General features: G+C 61.8%; 1 protein-coding gene across 1 annotated transcript in view; it reads left to right on the top strand.

The window, feature by feature from the left end:
- spag7 (sperm associated antigen 7) overlaps nt 1–23248 on the top strand; it is a 38305-nt gene extending 15057 nt beyond the window's left edge. Inside the window, exons 2-6 of the mRNA XM_072494923.1 lie at nt 7240–7328; nt 8599–8683; nt 9531–9620; nt 14601–14760; nt 20918–23248. Coding sequence (XP_072351024.1) covers nt 7240–7328; nt 8599–8683; nt 9531–9620; nt 14601–14760; nt 20918–21033 — 540 coding nt within the window. The 3' untranslated portion in view covers nt 21034–23248. The remainder of the gene's footprint in view (nt 1–7239; nt 7329–8598; nt 8684–9530; nt 9621–14600; nt 14761–20917) is intronic.
- The last annotated feature ends 44 nt before the right edge of the window (nt 23249–23292 follow it).

The following is a 23292-nucleotide window of genomic DNA, read 5'->3' as shown; positions in this document are numbered from 1 at the left end:
ACACTCCTAGGACATGTACAGCACAGGGTTAGATACAGAGTAAAGCTCCCTCTACACTGTCCCCATCAAACACTCCCAGGAGAGGTACAGCACTGGGTGAGATACAGAGTAAAGCTCCCTCGACACTGTCCCCATCAAACACTCCCAGGACAGGTACAGCACGGGGTTAGATACAGAGTAAAGCTCCCACTACACTGTCCCCATCAAACACTCCCAGGACAGGTGCAGCACGGGGTTAGATACAGAGTAAAGCTCCCTCTACACTGTCCCCATCAAACACTCCCAGGAGAGGTACAGCACGGGGTTAGATACAGAGTAAAGCTCCCTCTACACTGTCCCCATCAAACACTCCCAGGATAGGTACAGCACGGGGTTAGATACAGAGTAAAGCTCCCTCCACACTGTCCCCATCAAACACTTCCAGGACAGGTACAGCACGGGGTTAGATACAGAGTAAAACACCCTCTACACTGTCCCCATCAAACACTCCCAAGACAGGTACAGCATGGGGTTACATACAGAGTAAAGCTCCCTCTACACTGTCCCCATCAAACACTCCCAGGACAAGTACAGCACGGGGTTAGATACAGAGTAAAGCTCCCTCTACACTGTCCCCATCAAACACTCCCAGGACAAGTACAGCACGGGGTTAGATACAGAGTAAAGCTCCCTCTACACTGTCCCCATCAAACACTCCCAGGACAGGTACAGCACGGGGTTAGATCCACAGTAAAGCTTCCTCTACACTGTCCCCATCAAACACTCCCAGGACAGGTACAGCACGGGGTTAGATACAGAGTAAAGCTCCCTTTACACTGTCCCCATCAAACACTCCCAGGACAGGTACAGCACGGTGTTAGATACAGAGTAAAGCTCCCTCTACACTGACCCCATCAAACACTCCCAGGACAGGTACAGCACGGGGTTAGATACAGAATAATGCTCCCTCTACACTGACCCCATCAAACACTCCCAGGACAAGTACAGCACGGGGTTAGATACAGAGTAAAGCTCCCTCTACACTGTCCCCATCAAACACTCCCAGGACAGGTACAGCACGGGGTTAGATCCACAGTAAAGCTTCCTCTACACTGTCCCCATCAAACACTCCCAGGACAGGTACAGCACGGGGTTAGATACAGAGTAAAGCTCCCTTTACACTGTCCCCATCAAACACTCCCAGGACAGGTACAGCACGGGGTTAGATACAGAGTAAAGCTCCCTCTACACTGACCCCATCAAACACTCCCAGGACAGGTATAGCACGGGGTTAGATACAGAATAATGCTCCCTCTACACTGACCCCATCAAACACTCCCAGGACAGGTACAGCACGGGGTTAGATACAGAGTAAAGCTTCCTCCACACTGTCCCCATCAAACACTCCCAGGAAAGGTACGGCACGGGGTTAGATACAGAGTAAAGCTCCCTCTACACTGTCCCCATCAAACCCTCCCAGGACAGATACAGCACGGGGTTAGATACAGAGTAAAGCTCCCTCTACACTGTCCCCATCAAACACTCCCAGGACAGGTACAGCACTGGGTTAGATACAGAGTAAAGCTCCCTCTACACTGTCCCCATCAAACACCCCCAGGACAGGTACAGCACGGGGTTAGATACAGAGTAAAGCCCCCTCTACACTGTCCCCATCAAACACTCCCAGGCCAGGTACAGCACTGGGTTAGATACAGAGTAAAGCTCCCTCTACACTGTCCCCATCAAACCCTCCCAGGACAGGTACAGCACAGGGTTAGGTAGAGAGTAAAGCTCCCTCTACACTGTCCCCATCAAACACTCCCAGGACAGATACAGCACGGGGTTAGATACAGAGTAAAGCTCCCTCTGCACTGTCCCCATCAAACACTCCCAGGACAGGTACAGCACGGGGTTAGATACAGAGTAAAGCCCCCTCTACACTGTCCCCATCAAACACTCCCAGGACAGGTACAGCACGGGGTTAGATACAGAGTAAAGCTCCCTCTACACAGTCCCCATCAAACACTCCCAGGACAGGTACAGCACGGGGTTCGATACAGAGTAAAGCTCCCTCTACACCGTCCCCATCAAAAACTCCCAGGACAGGTACAGCACGGGGTTAGATACAGAATAAAGCTCCCTCTACACAGTCCCCATCAAACACTCCCAGGACAGGTACAGCACGGGGTTTGATACAGAGTAAAGCTCCCTCTACACTGTCCCCATCAAACACTCCCAGGACAGTTACAGCACGGGGTTAGATACAGAGTAAAGCTCCCTCTACACAGTCCCCATCAAACACTCCCAGGACAGGTACAGCACGGGGTTCGATACAGAGTAAAGCTCCTCCTACACTGTCCCCATCAAACACTCCCAGGACAGATACAGCACGGGGTTAGATACAGAGTAAAGCTCCCTCTACACTGTCCCCATCAAACACTCCCAGGACAGGTACAGCACGGGGTTAGATACAGAGTAAAGCTCCCTCTACACAGTCCCCATCAAACACTCCCAGGACAGGTACAGCACGGGGTTCGATACAGAGTAAAGCTCCCTCTACACTGTCCCCATCAAACACTCCCAGGACAGGTACAGCACGGGGTTAGATACAGAGTAAAGCTCCCACTACACTGTCCCCATCAAACACTCCCAGGACAGGTGCAGCACGGGGTTAGATACAGAGTAAAGCTCCCTCTACACTGTCCCCATCAAACACTCCCAGGAGAGGTACAGCACGGGGTTAGATACAGAGTAAAGCTCCCTCTACACTGTCCCCATCAAACACTCCCAGGACAGGTACAGCACGGGGTTAGATACAGAGTAAAGCTCCCTCTACACTGTCCCCATCAAACATTCCCAGGACAGGGACAGCATGGGGTTAGATATAGAGTTAAGCTCCCTCTACACTGTCCCCATCGCACACTCCCAGGACAGGTACAGCACGGTTAGATACAGAGTAAAGCTCCCTCTACACTGTCCCCATCACACAATCCCAGGACAGGTACAGCACGGGGTTAGATACAGTGTAAAGCTCCCTCTACACTGTCCCCATCAAACACTCCCAGGATAGGTACAGCACGGGGTTAGATACAGAGTAAAGCTCCCTCCACACTGTCCCCATCAAACACTTCCAGGACAGGTACAGCACGGGGTTAGATACAGAGTAAAACACCCTCTACACTGTCCCCATCAAACACTCCCAAGACAGGTACAGCATGGGGTTACATACAGAGTAAAGCTCCCTCTACACTGTCCCCATCAAACACTCCCAGGACAAGTACAGCACGGGGTTAGATACAGAGTAAAGCTCCCTCTACACTGTCCCCATCAAACACTCCCAGGACAAGTACAGCACGGGGTTAGATACAGAGTAAAGCTCCCTCTACACTGTCCCCATCAAACACTCCCAGGACAGGTACAGCACGGGGTTAGATCCACAGTAAAGCTTCCTCTACACTGTCCCCATCAAACACTCCCAGGACAGGTACAGCACGGGGTTAGATACAGAGTAAAGCTCCCTTTACACTGTCCCCATCAAACACTCCCAGGACAGGTACAGCACGGTGTTAGATACAGAGTAAAGCTCCCTCTACACTGACCCCATCAAACACTCCCAGGACAGGTACAGCACGGGGTTAGATACAGAATAATGCTCCCTCTACACTGACCCCATCAAACACTCCCAGGACAAGTACAGCACGGGGTTAGATACAGAGTAAAGCTCCCTCTACGCTGTCCCCATCAAACACTCCCAGGACAGGTACAGCACGGGGTTAGATCCACATTAAAGCTTCCTCTACACTGTCCCCATCAAACACTCCCAGGACAGATACAGCACGGTGTTAGATACAGAGTAAAGCTCCCTCTACACTGACCCCATCAAACACTCCCAGGACAGGTACAGCATGGGGTTAGATACAGAATAATGCTCCCTCTACACTGACCCCATCAAACACTCCCAGGACAGGTACAGCACGGGGTTAGATACAGAGTAAAGCTCCCTCTACACTGTCCCCATCAAACACTCCTAGGACATGTACAGCACAGGGTTAGATACAGAGTAAAGCTCCCTCTACACTGTCCCCATCAAACACTCCCAGGAGAGGTACAGCACTGGGTGAGATACAGAGTAAAACTCCCTCGACACTGTCCCCATCAAACACTCCCAGGACAGGTACAGCACGGGGTTAGATACAGAGTAAAGCTCCCACTACACTGTCCCCATCAAACACTCCCAGGACAGGTGCAGCACGGGGTTAGATACAGAGTAAAGCTCCCTCTACACTGTCCCCATCAAACACTCCCAGGAGAGGTACAGCACGGGGTTAGATACAGAGTAAAGCTCCCTCTACACTGTCCCCATCAAACACTCCCAGGACAGGTACAGCACGGGGTTAGATACAGAGTAAAGCTCCCTCTACACTGTCCCCATCAAACATTCCCAGGACAGGGACAGCATGGGGTTAGATATAGAGTTAAGCTCCCTCTACACTGTCCCCATCGCACACTCCCAGGACAGGTACAGCACGGTTAGATACAGAGTAAAGCTCCCTCTACACTGTCCCCATCACACAATCCCAGGACAGGTACAGCACGGGGTTAGATACAGTGTAATGCTCCCTCTACACTGTCCCCATCAAACACTCCCAGGATAGGTACAGCACGGGGTTAGATACAGAGTAAAGCTCCCTCCACACTGTCCCCATCAAACACTTCCAGGACAGGTACAGCACGGGGTTAGATACAGAGTAAAACACCCTCTACACTGTCCCCATCAAACACTCCCAAGACAGGTACAGCATGGGGTTACATACAGAGTAAAGCTCCCTCTACACTGTCCCCATCAAACACTCCCAGGACAAGTACAGCACGGGGTTAGATACAGAGTAAAGCTCCCTCTACACTGTCCCCATCAAACACTCCCAGGACAAGTACAGCACGGGGTTAGATACAGAGTAAAGCTCCCTCTACACTGTCCCCATCAAACACTCCCAGGACAGGTACAGCACGGGGTTAGATCCACAGTAAAGCTTCCTCTACACTGTCCCCATCAAACACTCCCAGGACAGGTACAGCACGGGGTTAGATACAGAGTAAAGCTCCCTTTACACTGTCCCCATCAAACACTCCCAGGACAGGTACAGCACGGTGTTAGATACAGAGTAAAGCTCCCTCTACACTGACCCCATCAAACACTCCCAGGACAGGTACAGCACGGGGTTAGATACAGAATAATGCTCCCTCTACACTGACCCCATCAAACACTCCCAGGACAAGTACAGCACGGGGTTAGATACAGAATAAAGCTCCCTCTACACTGTCCCCATCAAACACTCCCAGGACAGGTACAGCACGGGGTTAGATCCACAGTAAAGCTTCCTCTACACTGTCCCCATCAAACACTCCCAGGACAGGTATAGCACGGGGTTAGATACAGAATAATGCTCCCTCTACACTGACCCCATCAAACACTCCCAGGACAGGTACAGCACGGGGTTAGATACAGAGTAAAGCTTCCTCCACACTGTCCCCATCAAACACTCCCAGGAAAGGTACGGCACGGGGTTAGATACAGAGTAAAGCTCCCTCTACACTGTCCCCATCAAACCCTCCCAGGACAGATACAGCACGGGGTTAGATACAGAGTAAAGCTCCCTCTACACTGTCCCCATCAAACACTCCCAGGACAGGTACAGCACGGGGTTAGATACAGAGTAAAGCTCCCTCTACACTGTCCCCATCAAACACTCCCAGGACAGGTACAGCACGGGGTTAGATACAGAGTAAAGCTCCCTCTACACTGTCCCCATCAAACACTCCCAGGAAAGGTACGGCACGGGGTTAGATACAGAGTAAAGCTCCCTCTACACTGTCCCCATCAAACCCTCCCAGGACAGATACAGCACGGGGTTAGATACAGAGTAAAGCTCCCTCTACACTGTCCCCATCAAACACTCCCAGGAAAGGTACGGCACGGGGTTAGATACAGAGTAAAGCTCCCTCTACACTGTCCCCATCAAACCCTCCCAGGACAGATACAGCACGGGGTTAGATACAGAGTAAAGCTCCCTCTACACTGTCCCCATCAAACACTCCCAGGACAGGTACAGCACGGGGTTAGATACAGAGTAAAGCTCCCTCTACACTGTCCCCATCAAACACTCCCAGGACAGGTACAGCACGGGGTTAGATACAGAGTAAAGCCCCCTCTACACTGTCCCCATCAAACACTCCCAGGCCAGGTACAGCACTGGGTTAGATACAGAGTAAAGCTCCCTCTACACTGTCCCCATCAAACCCTCCCAGGACAGGTACAGCACAGGGTTAGGTAGAGAGTAAAGCTCCCTCTACACTGTCCCCATCAAACACTCCCAGGACAGATACAGCACGGGGTTAGATACAGAGTAAAGCTCCCTCTGCACTGTCCCCATCAAACACTCCCAGGACAGGTACAGCACGGGGTTAGATACAGAGTAAAGCTCCCTCTACACAGTCCCCATCAAACACTCCCAGGACAGGTACAGCACGGGGTTCGATACAGAGTAAAGCTCCCTCTACACCGTCCCCATCAAAAACTCCCAGGACAGGTACAGCACGGGGTTAGATCCAGAATAAAGCTCCCTCTACACAGTCCCCATCAAACACTCCCAGGACAGGTACAGCACGGGGTTTGATACAGAGTAAAGCTCCCTCTACACTGTCCCCATCAAACACTCCCAGGACAGGTACAGCACGGGGTTAGATACAGAGTAAAGCTCCCTCTACACAGTCCCCATCAAACACTCCCAGGACAGGTACAGCACGGGGTTCGATACAGAGTAAAGCTCCTCCTACACTGTCCCCATCAAACACTCCCAGGACAGATACAGCACGGGGTTAGATACAGAGTAAAGCTCCCTCTACACTGTCCCCATCAAACACTCCCAGGACAGGTACAGCACGGGGTTAGATACAGAGTAAAGCTCCCTCTACACAGTCCCCATCAAACACTCCCAGGACAGGTACAGCACGGGGTTCGATACAGAGTAAAGCTCCCTCTACACTGTCCCCATCAAACACTCCCAGGACAGGTACAGCACGGGGTTAGATACAGAGTAAAGCTCCCTCTACACTGCCCCCATCAACCACTCCCAGGACAGGTACAGCACGGGGTTAGATACAGAGTAAGGCTCCCTCTACACTGTCCCCATCAAACACTCCCAGGACTGGTACAGCACGGGGTTAGATTCAGGGTAAATTTCTGTGTTGTGTATTTTTCAGATGGAGAAGCTGATCTCTGATTTTATCCAGAGCGGCACCCAGAAGAAAATAAAGTTTGATCCAATGAACAAACTGGAGAGAAGTATTCTGTACGTATTGGGATGTCGGGGCGGAGTCCCGGGGGGCTGAGGGGGAGCGGAGACTCGGGGGAGGGGGGGGGTGGCTGTGCGGGTGCGGAGACTCGGGGGGCTGAGGGGGGGCGGAGTCCCGGGGGGCTGAGGGGGGGCGGAGTCCTGGGGGGCTGAGGGGGGGCGGAGACTCGGGGGGCTGAGGGGGGGCGGAGTCCCGGGGGGCTGAGGGGGGGCGGAGACTCGGGGGGGCTGTGGGAGCAGAGACTCGGGGGGGCTGTGGGAGCGCCGAGACCCGGGGATCTGGGGGGGGGCGGAGACCCGGGGGGGACTGTGGGAGCGGAGACCCCGGGGGGGACTGTGGGAGCGGAGACCCCAGGGGGGACTGTGGGAGCAGAGACTCGGGGGGGGCTGTGGGAGCAGAGACTCGGGGGGGCTGTGGGAGCGCCGAGACCCGGGGATCTGAGGGGGGGCGGAGACCCGGGGGGCTGTGGGGGAGCGGAGACCCCGGGGGGGGACTGTGGGAGCGGAGACCCCGGGGGGGACTGTGGGAGCGGAGCCCCGGGGGGGGACTGTGGGAGCAGAGACTCGGGGGGGCTGTGGGGGAGCAGAGACTCGGGGGCTGTGGGGGAGCGGAGACCCGGGATCTGGGGGGGGGGGCGGAGACCCGGGGGGCTGTGGGGGAGCGGAGACCCCGGGGGGGACTGTGGGAGCGGAGACCCGAGGGTTTGTGGGGCGCGGAGACCGGCGGGGGGGGGGGGGGGGGGGGGGGGGGGGGTAGAGACCCTTTGGGGCGTCGGCCATTGCTGTAGATGCTTGGTATCCTCTTCTCTCGGGCCTTATTTTTCACACACTCGTTTGATCCCCCTCTCGCCGGCCCCCTCTCGCTCGTTCTCTCTCGCTTTCTTTCTTGCGCTTCGCGCTCCATCTCTCCCCTCACCCTTTGCACACACCCCTTCAAACCCCTCCCTCGCGCGCCTCGCTCTCTCTCCACGCTCTTGCACTCTCTCCTCCTTAAAACTGAGCATTTGTTCACCTGTCCTCTTCCCTCGTCACCTGTCCCGGTCTGAAATTGGGATTGTTTTTGCTCTTCTGAAGGGATGTGGAGTTTAATTATGTTCCAGACGCTCTGTAATTATAAGTTGGTGTTAGCTCCTGGGATACTGAATTAATAAGTAATTAGAGAAGGGGTTATACCCCCCCTCGGTAACCGGCTCTGTGATTTTTCCCTCACCTCGGTAACCGGCTCTGTGATATCTGTCCACCCCCCCCCCCCCCGCCCCTCCTGCAGGCACGATGTTGTGGAGGTGGCTGGACTGACTTCATTCTCATTTGGAGACGACGATGAAAGTCGATATGTGATGATCTTCAAAAAGGTACCAGAGAAACACCAAATGCCTGTGCCCGATAGTGCGAGTGTGCTGGGCCCGGGGTCACGCTGGGCCCGGGGTCACGCTGGGCCCGGGGTCACGCTGGGCCCGGGGTCACGCTGGGCCCGGGGTCACGCTGGGCCCGGGGTCACGCTGGGCCCGGGGTCACGCTGGGCCCGGGGTCACGCTGGGCCCGGGGTCACGCTGGGCCCGGGGTCACGCTGGGCCCGGGGTCACGCTGGGCCCGGGGTCACGCTGGGCCCGGGGTCACGCTGGGCCCGGGGTCACGCTGGGCCCGGGGTCACGCTGGGCCCGGGGTCACGCTGGGCCCGGGGTCACGCTGGGCCCGGGGTCACGCTGGGCCCGGGGTCACGCTGGGCCCGGGGTCACGCTGGGCCCGGGGTCACGCTGGGCCCGGGGTCACGCTGGGCCCGGGGTCACGCTGGGCCCGGGGTCACGCTGGGCCCGGGGTCACGCTGGGCCCGGGGTCACGCTGGGCCCGGGGTCACGCTGGGCCCGGGGTCACGCTGGGCCCGGGGTCACGCTGGGCCCGGGGTCACGCTGGGCCCGGGGTCACGCTGGGCCCGGGGTCACGCTGGGCCCGGGGTCACGCTGGGCCCGGGGTCACGCTGGGCGCGGGTCACGCTGGGCCCGGGGTCACGCTGGGCCCGGGGTCACGCTGGGCCCGGGGTCACGCTGGGCCCGGATCTCGCTGACTGAGTGTCCCTGGCGACCTGGGCAGTGTCGAGTTGGGTCTGAACCCTCTGGATCCTGTGGGAGGGACTTTTCGTTCTCCCGAATGTGGTTTAATTTTGGACTGTTGCAGTTTAATTAATTAAGTTTCTGTCATCAGGAATTTGCTCCTTCTGATGACGAACTGGAAGCCTATCGGAGGGGAGAGGAGTGGAACCCACAGAGAGCCGAGGAAAAGAGGCGCATTAAGGTAATGTTGGCCCGAGAGGCATCTGGGTGGAGAAACCTGACCCAATCTCACTGTTTGCTGGAAAAGCTGCCCCACCACCTCGACAGGCAATTAGCAACTGGCAGCAAACGCTGGCATTGCCAACCACACACTCAGCCCAGGAAAGGGATGTGCGACCTTCAACACGAGGGCTGGGAGCTGGGCGAGGGAGCTGGGCGAGGGAGGGAGGGAGCTGGGCGAGGGAGGGAGGGAGCTGGGCGAAGGAGGGAGGGAGCTGGGTGAGGGAGGGAGGGAGCTGGGTGAGGGAGGGAGGGAGCTGGGTGAGGGAGGGAGGGAGCTGGGCGAGGGAGGGAGGGAGCTGGGCGAGGGAGGGAGGGAGCTGGGCGAGGGAGGGAGGGAGCTGGGCGAGGGAGGGAGGGAGCTGGGCGAGGGAGGGAGGGAGCTGGGCGAGGGAGGGAGGGAGCTGGGCGAGGGAGGGAGGGAGCTGGGCGAGGGAGGGAGGGAGCTGGGCGAGGGAGGGAGGGAGCTGGGCGAGGGAGGGAGGGAGCTGGGCGAGGGAGGGAGGGAGCTGGGCGAGGGAGGGAGGGAGCTGGGCGAGGGAGGGAGGGAGCTGGGCGAGGGAGGGAGGGAGCTGGGCGAGGGAGGGAGGGAGCTGGGCGAGGGAGGGAGGTGAGGGACGGAGGGAGTTGGGCGAGGGAGGGAGTGAGGTGAAGGGGACGGAGGGAGTTGAGTGAGGGAGGGAAGGAGGGAGTTGGGGGAGGGAGGGAGGGAGGGAGTTGGGCGAGGGAGGGAGTTGGGCGAGGGAGGGAGTTGGGCGAGGGAGGGAGTTGGGCGAGGGAGGGAGTTGGGCGAGGGAGGGAGTTGGGCGAGGGTGGGAGTTGGGCGAGGGTGGGAGTTGGGCGAGGGTGGGAGTTGGGCGAGGGTGGGAGCTGGGCGAGGGTGGGAGCTGGGCGAGGGTGGGAGTTGGGCGAGGGTGGGAGTTGGGCGAGGGTGGGAGTTGGGCGAGGGTGGGAGTTGGGCGAGGGTGGGAGTTGGGCGAGGGTGGGAGTTGGGCGAGGGTGGGAGTTGGGCGAGGGTGGGAGTTGGGCGAGGGTGGGAGTTGGGCGAGGGTGGGAGTTGGGCGAGGGTGGGAGTTGGGCGAGGGTGGGAGTTGGGCGAGGGTGGGAGTTGGGCGAGGGTGGGAGTTGGGCGAGGGTGGGAGTTGGGCGAGGGTGGGAGTTGGGCGAGGGTGGGAGTTGGGCGAGGGTGGGAGTTGGGCGAGGGTGGGAGTTGGGCGAGGGTGGGAGTTGGGCGAGGGTGGGAGTTGGGCGAGGGTGGGAGTTGGGCGAGGGTGGGAGTTGGGCGAGGGTGGGAGTTGGGCGAGGGTGGGAGTTGGGCGAGGGTGGGAGTTGGGCGAGGGTGGGAGTTGGGCGAGGGTGGGAGTTGGGGGAGGGTGCGGGTTGAGGGAGGGTGGGAGTTGAGGGAGGGAGGGAGTTGGGCGAGGGAGGTGAGGGAGGGAGGGAGTTGGGCGAGGGAGTTGGGCGAGGGAGGGAGTGAGTTGGGCGAGGGAGGGAGTTGGGCGAGGGAGGGAGGTGGGCGAGGGAGGGAGGTGAGGGAGGGAGGAGGGCGAGGGAGGGAGGTGGGCGAGGGAGGGAGGTGGGCGAGGGAGGGAGGTGGGCGAGGGAGGGAGGTGGGCGAGGGAGGGAGGTGGGCGAGGGAGGGAGGTGGGCGAGGGAGGGAGTTGGGCGAGGGAGGGAGTTGGGCGAGGGAGGGAGGTGAGGGAGGGAGGGAGCTGGGCGAGGGAGGGAGGGAGCTGGGCGAGGGAGGGAGGGAGCTGGGCGAGGGAGGGAGGGAGGTGAAGGGGACGGAGGGAGTTGAGTGAGGGAGGGAAGGAGGGAGTTGGGGGAGGGAGGGAGGTGAGGGAAGGAGGGAGGGAGGGAGTTGGGCGAGTGAGGGAGGGAGGGAGTTGGGCGAGGGGGGAGTTGGGCGAGGGGGGGAGTTGGGCGAGGGGGTGAGTTGGGCGAGGGGGGGAGTTGGGCGAGGGAGGGAGTTGGGCGAGGGAGGGAGTTGGGCGAGGGAGGGAGGTGGGCGAGGGAGGGAGGTGGGCGAGGGAGGGAGGTGGGCGAGGGAGGGAGGAGGGCGAGGGAGGGAGGTGGGCGAGGGAGGGAGGTGGGCGAGGGAGGGAGGTGGGCGAGGGAGGGAGGTGGGCGAGGGAGGGAGTTGGGCGAGGGAGGGAGGTGAGGGAGGGAGGGAGCTGGGCGAGGGAGGGAGGGAGCTGGGCGAGGGAGGGAGGGAGCTGGGCGAGGGAGGGAGGGAGCTGGGCGAGGGAGGGAGGGAGCTGAGGGAGGGAGGGAGCTGGGCGAGGGAGGGAGGGAGCTGGGCGAGGGAGGGAGGGAGGTGAAGGGGACGGAGGGAGTTGAGTTAGGGAGGGAAGGAGGGAGTTGGGGGAGGGAGGGAGGTGAGGGAAGGAGGGAGGGAGGGAGTTGGGCGAGTGAGGGAGGGAGGGAGTTGGGCGAGGGGGGGAGTTGGGCGAGGGGGGGAGTTGGGCGAGGGGGGGAGTTGGGCGAGGGGGGGAGTTGGGCGAGGGGGGGAGTTGGGCGAGGGGGGGAGTTGGGCGAGGGGGGGAGTTGGGCGAGGGGGGGGAGTTGGGCGAGGGGGGGAGTTGGGCGAGGGGGGGGAGTTGGGCGAGGGGGGGAGGGAGTTGGGCGAGGGGGGGAGGGAGTTGGGCGAGGGGGGGAGGGAGTTGGGCGAGGGAGGGAGGGAGTTGAGCGAGGGAGGGAGGGAGTTGGGCGAGGGAGGGAGGGAGTTGGGCGAGGGAGGGAGTTGGGCGAGGGAGGGAGTTGGGCGAGGGAGGGAGGGAGTTGGGCGAGGGAGGGAGGGAGTTGGGCGAGGGAGGGAGGGAGTTGGGCGAGGGTGGGAGGGAGCTGGGCGAGGGAGGGAGGGAGCTGGGCGAGGGAGGGAGGGAGTTGGGCGAGGGAGGGAGTTGGGCGAGGGAGGGAGGGAGTTGGGCGAGGGAGGGAGTTGGGCGAGGGAGGGAGGAGTTTCTTTGCTTTTTGTAACTTTTTCACTCTGTAGGAATTGGTTCTTGCTCCAGGGCAGGGAGTTCGCTGTTTGATGAATACCTGGGCAGCGGTTAAAGTCTATTCTGTTCCTAAACTTTAAATAGTATTCAAATCAGTGGAAAGGTTAGTTAAATAGATTTAAAATAATTAATTAAATGAAACAATTAAGTATTCAATTGAAACCCATTAAGGAAGACAGGGCAGGTGATGTGCGAGTCTGGATGCCATTGTGATCCAGGACGTCTGACGTGTTTGCAACTCGAGATTCGGCACAGAGTCAATGTACTGGAGGCCGAGCTGCAGACACTACGATATATCAGGCAGAGTGAGAATTACCGAGACACTTTACCAGGTGGTGCTGTCAGTGGTCAGGGACAGGAGTGTGTGGGACGAGTGACACCGGTAACGGACCCAGAGGGCAGGAGTCTCGGTGTTTGCAATGGTCCAGCAGGTTTGAGGTTGTTTCAGTAACACAGGGTGCTGGGGGAGAGGGTGACTGAGTGACAGTGTGAGGGAGCTGGATTAACATCAGTACAGATACAGTCAGTAACACAGGGTGCTGGGGGAGAGGGATTACTGAGTGACAGTGTGAGGGAGCTGGATTAACATCAGTACAGATACAGTCAGTAACACAGGGTGCTGGGGGAGAGGGTGACTGAGTGACAGTGTGAGGGAGCTGGATTAACATCAGTACAGATACAGTCAGTAACACAGGGTGCTGGGGGAGAGGGATTACTGAGTGACAGTGTGAGGGAGCTGGATTAACATCAGTACAGATACAGTCAGTAACACAGGGTGCTGGGGGAGAGGGGTTACTGAGTGACAGTGTGAGGGAGCTGGGGGAGAGGGGTTACTCAGTGACAGTGTGAGGGAGCTGGATTAACATCAGTAGAGATACAGTCAGTAACACAGGGTGCTGGGGGAGAGGGGTTACTGAGTGACAGTGTGAGGGAGCTGGATTAACATCAGTACAGATACAGTCAGTAACACAGGGTGCTGGGGGAGAGGGGTTACTGAGTGACAGTGTGAGGGAGCTGGATTAACATCAGTAGAGATACAGTCAGTGACACAGGGAGCTGGGGGAGAGGGGTTACTGAGTGACAGTGTGAGGGAGCTGGATTAACATCAGTACAGATACAGTCAGTAACACAGGGTGCTCGAGGGGCCACGTGTCCCACTCCTGCTCCTAGTTGTTATGTTCTTAATAGACTTAAAGAAAAAACATATAGTTGCTCAATGGTGGGTCAGGGGATTGGAAAGAAAATTAAAAACTTCAAAGAATCATTAAAATATTAATAAAGAGCGGCGGCGCAGTGGTTAGCACTGCTGCCTCACGGCACCGAGGTCCCAGGTTCGATCCCAGCTCTGGGTCACTGTCCGTGTAGAGTTTGCACATTCTCCCCGTGTCTGTGTGGGTTTCACCCCCACAAACCAAAGATGTGCAGGGTAGGTGGATTCGCCACGCTAAATTGCCCCTTAATTGGAAAAAAAAAATAATCGGGTACTCTAAATTGAAATATATATATATTAATAAGGAGGGGGAAATTAGAGTACGAGTGGAACCTAGTTAGAATTACCACGACAGGTAATAAGAGTTTCTATAGATATTTAAATAATAAAAGTTAACATTGGTCCAAACATAAAGTGCGTCTGGGGAATTAATAATGGGAAAAATGGAGATGGAAGGTGAATAGAACCGGGTCCACAGGAACAGAGGCCAAGTTACTGAATGTATTTACGAAGGAGATGGATAGATTTTAGACTAAAGGTGCCAAGGGTCGTGGGGAGAGAGTGGGAGTGTGGGGTTGAGAGAGGGAACCGCCATGATCATTACCCCACCCTCTTTTGATACCAGAGTTTGGGGTGGCTGGAATTGTCCCTCTCGCCATCTCTGTCTCCCCCCCCCTTCCCGGTTTCTGTGCCGAGGTGGTGATTATCTCGTCTCTTTCCCCTCCGCCAGGAGTTAGCTCAGAGGGACGAGGACGAGGCTCAGAAACGAGGCCCTGCAAAGGAGACCTGCCCCAACTCCAACTACAAGGAAAAGTACAGCCATTTAATCGGCACTGTGGCGGCCAAGGAGGGAGCCCACAGTCTGCAAGCTAACAAGACCTATGGATGTGGTAGGTGTGGGTCAGACGGGCAAGGGTTCCTTTACCATCGCCGGGAGTCTCATCACCAGCTCACAGCCTGGAGAGGGATCACCCACAGAAATTTCATCATGAAGACATTCAACTAATACCTGCACACCTCACCGTGCTCTGGTACCTCACCGAGCTCTGGTACCTCACCGTGCTCTGGTACCTCACCGTGCTCTGGTACCTCACCGTGCTCTGGTACCTCACCGTGCTCTGGTACCTCACCGTGCTCTGGTACCTCACCGTGCTCTGGTACCTCACCGTGCTCTGGTACCTCACCGTGCTCTGGTACCTCACCGTGCTCTGGTACCTCACCGAGCTCTGGTACCTCACCGTGCTCTGGAACCTCACCGTGCTCTGGTACCTCACCGAGCTCTGGTACCTCACCGTGCTCTGGTACCTCACCGTGCTCTGGTACCTCACCGTGCTCTGGTACCTCACCGTGCTCTGGAACCTCACCGTGCTCTGGAACCTCACCGTGCTCTGGTACCTCACCGAGCTCTGGTACCTCACCGTGCTCTGGTACCTCACCGTGCTCTGGTACCTCACCGTGCTCTGGTACCTCACCGTGCTCTGGTACCTCACCGTGCTCTGGAACCTCACCGTGCTCTGGAACCTCACCGTGCTCTGGTACCTCACCCGTGCTCTGGTACCTCACCGAGCTGTGGAGTGTCGCGGTGCCCTGGAGTGTGAAAGAGAGCGCGCGAGTGTGAGAGAGAGCGCGCGAGTGTGAGAGAGAGCGCAGCGCGCGCGAGTGTGAGCGTGCGAGTGTGAGCGCGCGAGTGTGAGAGCGCGCGCGAGTGTGAGCACACGAGTGTGAGCGAGTGTGAGAGAGCGCGAGTGTGAGAGAGCGCGAGTGTGAGAGCGCGGGTGTGAGAGAGCGCGGGTGTGAGAGAGCGCGGGTGTGAGAGAGCGCGGGTGTGAGAGAGCGCGGGTGTGAGAGAGCGCGAGTGTGAGAGCGCGCGCGAGTGTGAGCACACGAGTGTGAGCGAGTGTGAGAGAGCGCGAGTGTGAGAGAGCGCGGGTGTGAGACAGCGCGGGTGTGAGAGAGCGCGGGTGTGAGAGAGCGCGGGTGTGAGAGAGCGCGGGTGTGAGAGAGCGCGGGTGTGAGAGAGCGCGGGTGTGAGAGCGCGGGTGTGAGAGCGCGGGTGTGAGAGCGCGGGTGTGAGAGCGCGCGGGTGTGAGAGCGCGCGGGTGTGAGAGAGCGCGGGTGTGAGAGCGCGGGTGTGAGAGAGCGCGGGTGTGAGAGAGCGCGGGTGTGAGAGAGCGCGGGTGTGAGAGAGCGCGGGTGTGAGAGAGCGCGGGTGTGAGAGAGCGCGGGTGTGAGAGAGCGCGCGGGTGACTGTGAGAGCGCGCGGGTGACTGTGAGAGCGCGCGGGTGACTGTGAGAGCGCGCGGGTGACTGTGAGAGCGCGCGGGCGACTGTGAGAGAGCGCGCGCGAGTGTGAGAGAGAGCCGGCGCGCGAGTGTGAGAGAGAGCGCGCGCGCGAGTGTGAGAGAGAGCGCGCGCGCGAGTGTGAGAGAGAGCGCGCGCGCGAGTGTGAGAGAGAGCGCGCGCGCGCGAGTGTGAGAGAGAGCGCGCGCGCGCGAGTGTGAGAGAGAGCGCGCGCGCGCGAGTGTGAGAGAGAGCGCGCGCGCGAGTGTGAGAGAGAGCGCGCGCGCGCGAGTGTGAGAGAGAGCGCGCGCGCGCGAGTGTGAGAGAGAGCGCGCGCGCGCGCGAGTGTGAGAGAGAGCGCGCGCGCGCGAGTGTGAGAGAGAGCGCGCGCGCGCGAGTGTGAGAGAGAGCGCGCGCGCGCGAGTGTGAGAGAGAGCGCGCGCGCGAGTGTGAGAGAGAGCGCGCGCGCGCGAGTGTGAGAGAGAGCGCGCGCGCGCGAGTGTGAGAGAGAGCGCGCGCGCGCGAGTGTGGAGAGAGAGCGCGGCGCGCGCGAGTGTGAGAGAGAGCGCCGCGCGCGCGAGTGTGAGAGAGAGCGCGCGCGCGCGAGTGTGAGAGAGAGCGCGCGCGCGAGTGTGAGAGAGAGCGCGCGCGCGCGAGTGTGAGAGAGAGCGCGCGCGCGCGAGTGTGAGAGAGAGCGCGCGCGCGCGAGTGTGAGAGAGAGCGCGCGCGCGCGAGTGTGAGAGAGAGCGCGCGCGCGCGAGTGTGAGAGAGAGCGCGCGCGCGCGAGTGTGAGAGAGAGCGCGGCGACGCGCGAGTGTGAGAGAGAGCGCGCGCGCGCGAGTGTGAGAGAGAGCGCGCGCGCGCGAGTGTGAGAGAGAGCGCGCGCGCGCGAGTGTGAGAGAGAGCGCGCTGCGCGCGAGTGTGAGAGAGAGCGCGCGCGCGCGAGTGTGAGAGAGAGCGCGCGCGCGCGAGTGTGAGAGAGAGCGCGCGCGCGCGAGTGTGAGAGAGAGCGCGCGCGCGCGAGTGTGAGAGAGAGCGCGCGCGCGCGAGTGTGAGAGAGAGCGCGCGCGCGCGAGTGTGAGAGAGAGCGCGCGCGCGAGTGTGAGAGAGAGCGCGCGCGCGCGAGTGTGAGAGAGAGCGCGCGCGCGCGAGTGTGAGAGAGAGCGCGCGCGCGCGAGTGTGAGAGAGAGCGCGCGCGCGCGAGTGTGAGAGAGAGCGCGCGCGCGCGAGTGTGAGAGAGAGCGCGCGCGCGCGAGTGTGAGAGAGAGCGCGCGCGCGCGAGTGTGAGAGAGAGCGCGCGCGCGCGAGTGTGAGAGAGAGCGCGCGCGCGCGAGAGTGTGAGAGAGAGCGCGCGCGCGCGAGTGTGAGAGAGAGCGCGCGCGCGCGAGTGTGAGAGAGAGCGCGCGCGCGCGAGTGTGAGAGAGAGCGCGCGCGCGCGAGTGTGAGAGAGAGCGCTGCGCGCGCGAGTGTGAGAGAGAGCGCGCTGCGCGCGAGTGTGAGAGAGAGCGCGCGCGCGCGAGTGTGAGAGAGAGCGCGCGCGCGCGAGTGTGAGAGAGAGCGCGCGCGCGCGAGTGTGAGAGAGAGCGCGCGCGCGCGAGTGTGAGAGAGAGCGCGCGCGCGCGAGTGTGAGAGAGAGCGCGCGCGCGCGAGTGTGAGAGAGAGCGCGCGCGCGCGAGTGTGAGAGAGAGCGCGCGCGCGCGAGTGTGAGAGAGAGAGCGCGCGCGCGCGAGTGTGAGAGAGAGCGCGCGCGCGCGAGTGTGAGAGAGAGCGCGCGCGCGCGAGTGTGAGAGAGAGCGCGCGCCGCGCGAGTGTGAGAGAGAGCGCGCGCGCGCGAGTGTGTGAGAGAGAGCGCGCGCGCGCGAGTGTGAGAGAGAGCGCGCGCGCGCGAGTGTGAGAGAGAGCGCGCGCGCGCGAGTGTGAGAGAGAGCGCGCGCGCGCGAGTGTGAGAGAGAGCGCGCGCGCTGCGAGTGTGAGAGAGAGCGCGCGCGCGCGAGTGTGAGAGAGAGCGCGCGCGCGCGAGTGTGAGAGAGAGCGCGCGCGCGCGAGTGTGAGAGAGAGCGCGCGCGCGCGAGTGTGAGAGAGAGCGCGCGCGCGCGAGTGTGAGAGAGCGCGCGCGCGCGAGTGTGAGAGAGAGCGCGCGCGCGCGAGTGTGAGAGAGAGCGCGCGCGCGCGAGTGTGAGAGAGAGCGCGCGCGCGCGAGTGTGAGAGAGAGCGCGCGCGCGCGAGTGTGAGAGAGAGCGGCGCGCGCGCGAGTGTGAGAGAGAGCGCGCGCGCGCGAGTGTGAGAGAGAGCGCGCGCGCGCGCGAGTGTGAGAGAGAGCGCGCGCGCGCGCGAGTGTGAGAGAGAGCGCGCGCGCGCGCGAGTGTGAGAGAGCGCGCGCGCGCGCGAGTGTGAGAGAGAGCGCGCGCGCGCGCGAGTGTGAGAGAGAGCGCGCGCAGCGCGCGAGTGTGAGAGAGAGCGCGCGCGCGCGCGAGTGTGAGAGAGAGCGCGCGCGCGCGCGCGAGTGTGAGAGAGAGCGCGCGCGCGCGCGAGTGTGAGAGAGAGCGCGCGCGCGCGCGAGTGTGAGAGAGAGCGCGCGCGCGCGCGAGTGTGAGAGAGAGCGCGCGCGCGCGCGAGTGTGAGAGAGAGCGCGCGCTGCGCGCGAGTGTGAGAGAGAGCGCGCGCGCGCGCGCGAGTGTGAGAGAGAGCGCGCGCGCGCGCGAGTGTGAGAGAGAGCGCGCGCGCGCGCGAGTGTGAGAGAGAGCGCGCGCGCGCGCGAGTGTGAGAGAGAGCGCGCGCGCGCGCGAGTGTGAGAGAGAGCGCGCGCGCGCGCGAGTGTGAGAGAGAGCGCGCGCGCGCGCGAGTGTGAGAGAGAGAGCGCGCAGCGCGCGCGAGTGTGAGAGAGAGCGCGCGCGCGCGCGAGTGTGAGAGAGAGCGCGCGCGCGCGCGAGTGTGAGAGAGAGCGCGCGCGCGCGCGAGTGTGAGAGAGAGCGCGCGCGCGCGCGAGTGTGAGAGAGAGCGCGCGCGCGCGCGAGTGTGAGAGAGAGCGCGCGCGCGCGCGAGTGTGAGAGAGAGCGCGCGCGCGCGCGCGAGTGTGAGAGAGAGCGCGCGCGCGCGCGAGTGTGAGAGAGAGCGCGCGCAGCGCGCGAGTGTGAGAGAGAGCGCGCGCGCGCGCGAGTGTGAGAGAGAGCGCGCGCGCGCGCGAGTGTGAGAGAGAGCGCGCGCGCGCGCGAGTGTGAGAGAGAGCGCGCGCGCTGCGCGCGCGAGTGTGAGAGAGAGCGCGCGCGCGCGCGAGTGTGAGAGAGAGCGCGCGCGCGCGCGAGTGTGAGAGAGAGCGCGCGCGCGCGCGAGTGTGAGAGAGAGCGCGCGCAGCGCGCGAGTGTGAGAGAGAGCGCGCGCGCGCGCGAGTGTGAGAGAGAGCGCGCGCGCGCGAGTGTGAGAGAGAGCGCGCGCGCGCGAGTGTGAGAGAGAGCGCGCGCGCGCGCGAGTGTGAGAGAGAGCGCGCGCGCGCGAGTGTGAGAGAGAGCGCGCGCGCGCGAGTGTGAGAGAGAGCGCGCGCTGCGCGAGTGTGAGAGAGAGCGCCGCGCGCGCGAGTGTGAGAGAGAGCGCGCGCGCGCGAGTGTGAGAGAGAGCGCTGCAGCGCGCGAGTGTGAGAGAGAGCGCGCGCGCGCGAGTGTGAGAGAGAGCGCGCGCGCGCGAGTGTGAGAGAGAGCGCGCGCGCGCGCGAGTGTGAGAGAGAGCGCGCGCGCGCGAGTGTGAGAGAGAGCGCGCGCGCGCGAGTGTGAGAGAGAGCGCAGCGCGCGCGAGTGTGAGAGAGAGCGCGCGCGCAGCGAGTGTGAGAGAGAGCGCGCGCGCGCGAGTGTGAGAGAGAGCGCGCGCGCGCGCGAGTGTGAGAGAGAGCGCGCGCGCGCGAGTGTGAGAGAGAGAGCGCGCGCGCGCGAGTGTGAGAGAGAGCGCGCGCGCGCGAGTGTGTGAGAGAGAGCGCGCGCGCGCGAGTGTGAGAGAGAGCGCGAGTGTGAGAGCGCGCGAGTGCAAGAGCGAGAGCGCGAGTGTGAGAGCGCGCGAGTGCAAGAGCGAGAGCACGAGTGTGAGAGCGCGCGAGTGCAAGAGCGAGAGCACGAGTGTGAGGGCGCGCGAGTGCAAGAGCGAGAGCACGAGTGAGAGGGCGCGCGAGTGCAAGAGCGAGAGCACGAGTGTGAGGGCGCGCGAGTGCAAGAGCGAGAGCACGAGTGTGAGGGCGCGCGAGTGCAAGAGCGAGAGCACGAGTGTGAGGGCGCGCGAGTGCAAGAGCGAGAGCACGAGTGTGAGGGCGCGCGAGTGCAAGAGCGAGAGCACGAGTGTGAGAGCGCGCGAGTGCAAGAGCGAGAGCACGAGTGTGAGAGCGCGCGAGTGCAAGAGCGAGAGCACGAGTGTGAGAGCGCGCGAGTGCAAGAGCGAGAGCACGAGTGTGAGAGCGCGCGAGTGCAAGAGCGAGAGCACGAGTGAGAGAGCGCGCGAGTGCAAGAGCGAGAGCACGAGTGAGAGAGAGCACGAGTGAGAGAGCACGAGTGAGAGAGCACGAGTGTGAGAGAGCGTGCGGGTGTGAGAGCACGAGTGTGCAAGAGCACGTGAGTGAGAGCGAGCGAGAGCGCGCGAGTGTGCAAGAGAGCGTGAGTGTGTGAGAGAGTGTGCGACTATCTGAGAGCGTGTGCAAGAGAGTGAGAGTTTGAGCCCGCACCGGGATAGTATTTATTCTGTCTTTCTCCTACCTCACTCACTCACTCATCGCCTTCTCTCCTCCATCCTCAGTGCCCACGGCCAACAAGAGGGACACCCGCTCGATTGAAGAGGCCATGAATGAGATCCGGGCCAAGAAGAAGCAGAAACTGTCCGATGAAGGGACGGGCGGATCGAGTGCACTGTAGGGTGGGGGGAGCTGGGTGTGGCAGGCCACGAATCTGCTCCCTGGAGAGCGGATACATCCGTCGGGGTGGGTGCGACGCTCCCCCGCTCACTGCAGTTAGAATCGATCATTGATCCTCGGGGGTGGGGGAGGGGGTGCAGTGAGGGGGAGGGTTCTGCGGGGTGGGGGAGGGGGGTATTTTTAGATTCAGATAATTTGGTGCCGGGGCCTGGGGTGGATTCTGTGACGTGGACAAAGGAATGTTTTATTTATCCGGGGTGAGTGTCCAGCTCCGTGTCCGGGGTTAGTGTCCAGCTCCGTGTCCGGGGTGAGTGTCCAGCTCCGTGTCCGGGGTGAGTGTCCAGCTCCGTGTCCGGGGTGAGTGTCCAGCTCCGTGTCCGGGGTGAGTGTCCAGCTCCGTGCCCGGGGTGAGTGTCCAGCTCCGTGCCCGGGGTGAGTGTCCAGCTCCGTGTCCGGGGTGAGTGTCCAGCTCCGTGTCCGGGGTGAGTGTCCAGCTCCGTGTCCGGGGTGAGTGTCCAGCTCCGTGCCCGGGGTGAGTGTCCAGCTCCGTGTCCGGGGTGAGTGTCCAGCTCCGTGTCCGGGGTGAGTGTCCAGCTCCGTGTCCGGGGTGAGTGTCCAGCTCCGTGTCCGGGGTGAGTGTCCAGCTCCGTGTCCGGGGTGAGTGTCCAGCTCCGTGTCCGGGGTGAGTGTCCAGCTCCGTGTCCGGGGTGAGTGTCCAGCTCCGTGTCCGGGGTGAGTGTCCAGCTCCGTGCCCGGGGTGAGTGTCCAGCTCCGTGTCCGGGGTGAGTGTCCAGCTCCGTGCCGGGGTGAGTGTCCAGCTCCGTGCCCGGGGTTAGTGTCCAGCTCCGTGCCCGGGGTTAGTGTCCAGCTCCGTGTCGGTGTGGTGAACCAGGTGCGATGGTATCGAGTTTTCGGTGATGTGGAGGAGGCCAAACTGCTCCCCACGGAATCTCCAGCCCGCGGTGGGAGCTGGAGTGAACCGGACGTCCAAAATACTGAGCTTTCTGCCCCCCCCACCCCACCCCCCGAGGCTCCAGACTCACCCTGTCCCCTCCCCCTCCTCTACTCCCCCCTCCTCCTCCCCCCCCCTCCCACTCCCTCCTCCACTCACTCCTCCCTCCCCCTCCCTTCCATCTCCTCTACATCACCCCCTCTTTTACACCCCCCCTACATACACCCTCCCCTATTCACTCCTCCCTCCCCCTCCTCTACTCCCTCCCCCTCCTCCTCCCCCCTCTCCCACACCCTCCCCCACTCACTCCTCCCTCCCCCTCTTTTACACTCTGCCCCACACACTCCCTCCCCCCTCCTTCTCCCCCGCCCCCACTCACTCCTCCCTCCCCCTCCTCCACACCCCTCTCCTCTAATCCCTCCATTCCCGCCCTCCTCACTGATCTCCCATCACCCTCTTCCCCAGCTGTGAGATTGTGTTCAGGGTACCCCACCCCCCCCCGGGAGGGGGTACACACAGCCCAGCCCCCCGCGGAGGGGGTACCCCCCCCCCGAGGGAGGGGGTACACACTGCCCGGCTCCTCACCGCCCGGGGAGGGGGTACACACCGCCCGGCTCTTCCCCCCCCCCCCCCCCCCCCCCCGGGGAGGGGGTACACACCACCCAGCTCCTCACCCCCCGGGGAGGGGGTACACACCGCCCGGCTCTTCCCCCCCCCCCCCCCCGGGGAGGGGGTACACACCACCCAGCTCCTCACCCCCCGGGGAGGGGGTACACACCGCCTGGCTCCCCCCGGGGAGGGGGTACACACCGCCCGGCTCTCTCCCCCCCCCCCCCCCCCCCGGGGAGGGGGTACACACCGCCTGCTCCCCCCGCCCCCCGGGGAGGGGGTACACACTGCCCGGCCCCCCCCGCCCCCCGGGGAGGGGGTACACACTGCCCGGCCCCCCCCCGCCCCCCGGGGAGGGGGTACACACTGCCCGGCTCTCTTCCCCCCCCCCGCCCCCCGGGGAGGGGGTACACACCGCCTGGCTCCCCACGCCCCCCGGGGAGGGGGTACACACCGCCTGCCCCACGCAGTCCCTGTCATTACCTTGGGGAATATAACCTCCACCCATTTTACATTGAATTTTATCTTTTGAATTTTATCTTTTATTCGCTGCCGTGTTTGAATGTAAATTATATTCTGGAGAGATGTTATTGTTCGTGTCCTTTGCTGAAATCATTTTATCCTTTCGAAAAATAAACCTTAATTTCTAACATCCTGCCCGACTTGCAAACAATTTATTTTCTCTCGTTTCTGGTTTTT

Source organism: Scyliorhinus torazame, unplaced genomic scaffold (genome assembly GCF_047496885.1).
Source record: "Scyliorhinus torazame isolate Kashiwa2021f unplaced genomic scaffold, sScyTor2.1 scaffold_1526, whole genome shotgun sequence".
NCBI classification, from domain to species: domain Eukaryota; kingdom Metazoa; phylum Chordata; class Chondrichthyes; order Carcharhiniformes; family Scyliorhinidae; genus Scyliorhinus; species Scyliorhinus torazame.
Note: the sequence above shows the minus strand (reverse complement) of the source record. Positions and strands in the feature narration are given on the sequence as shown.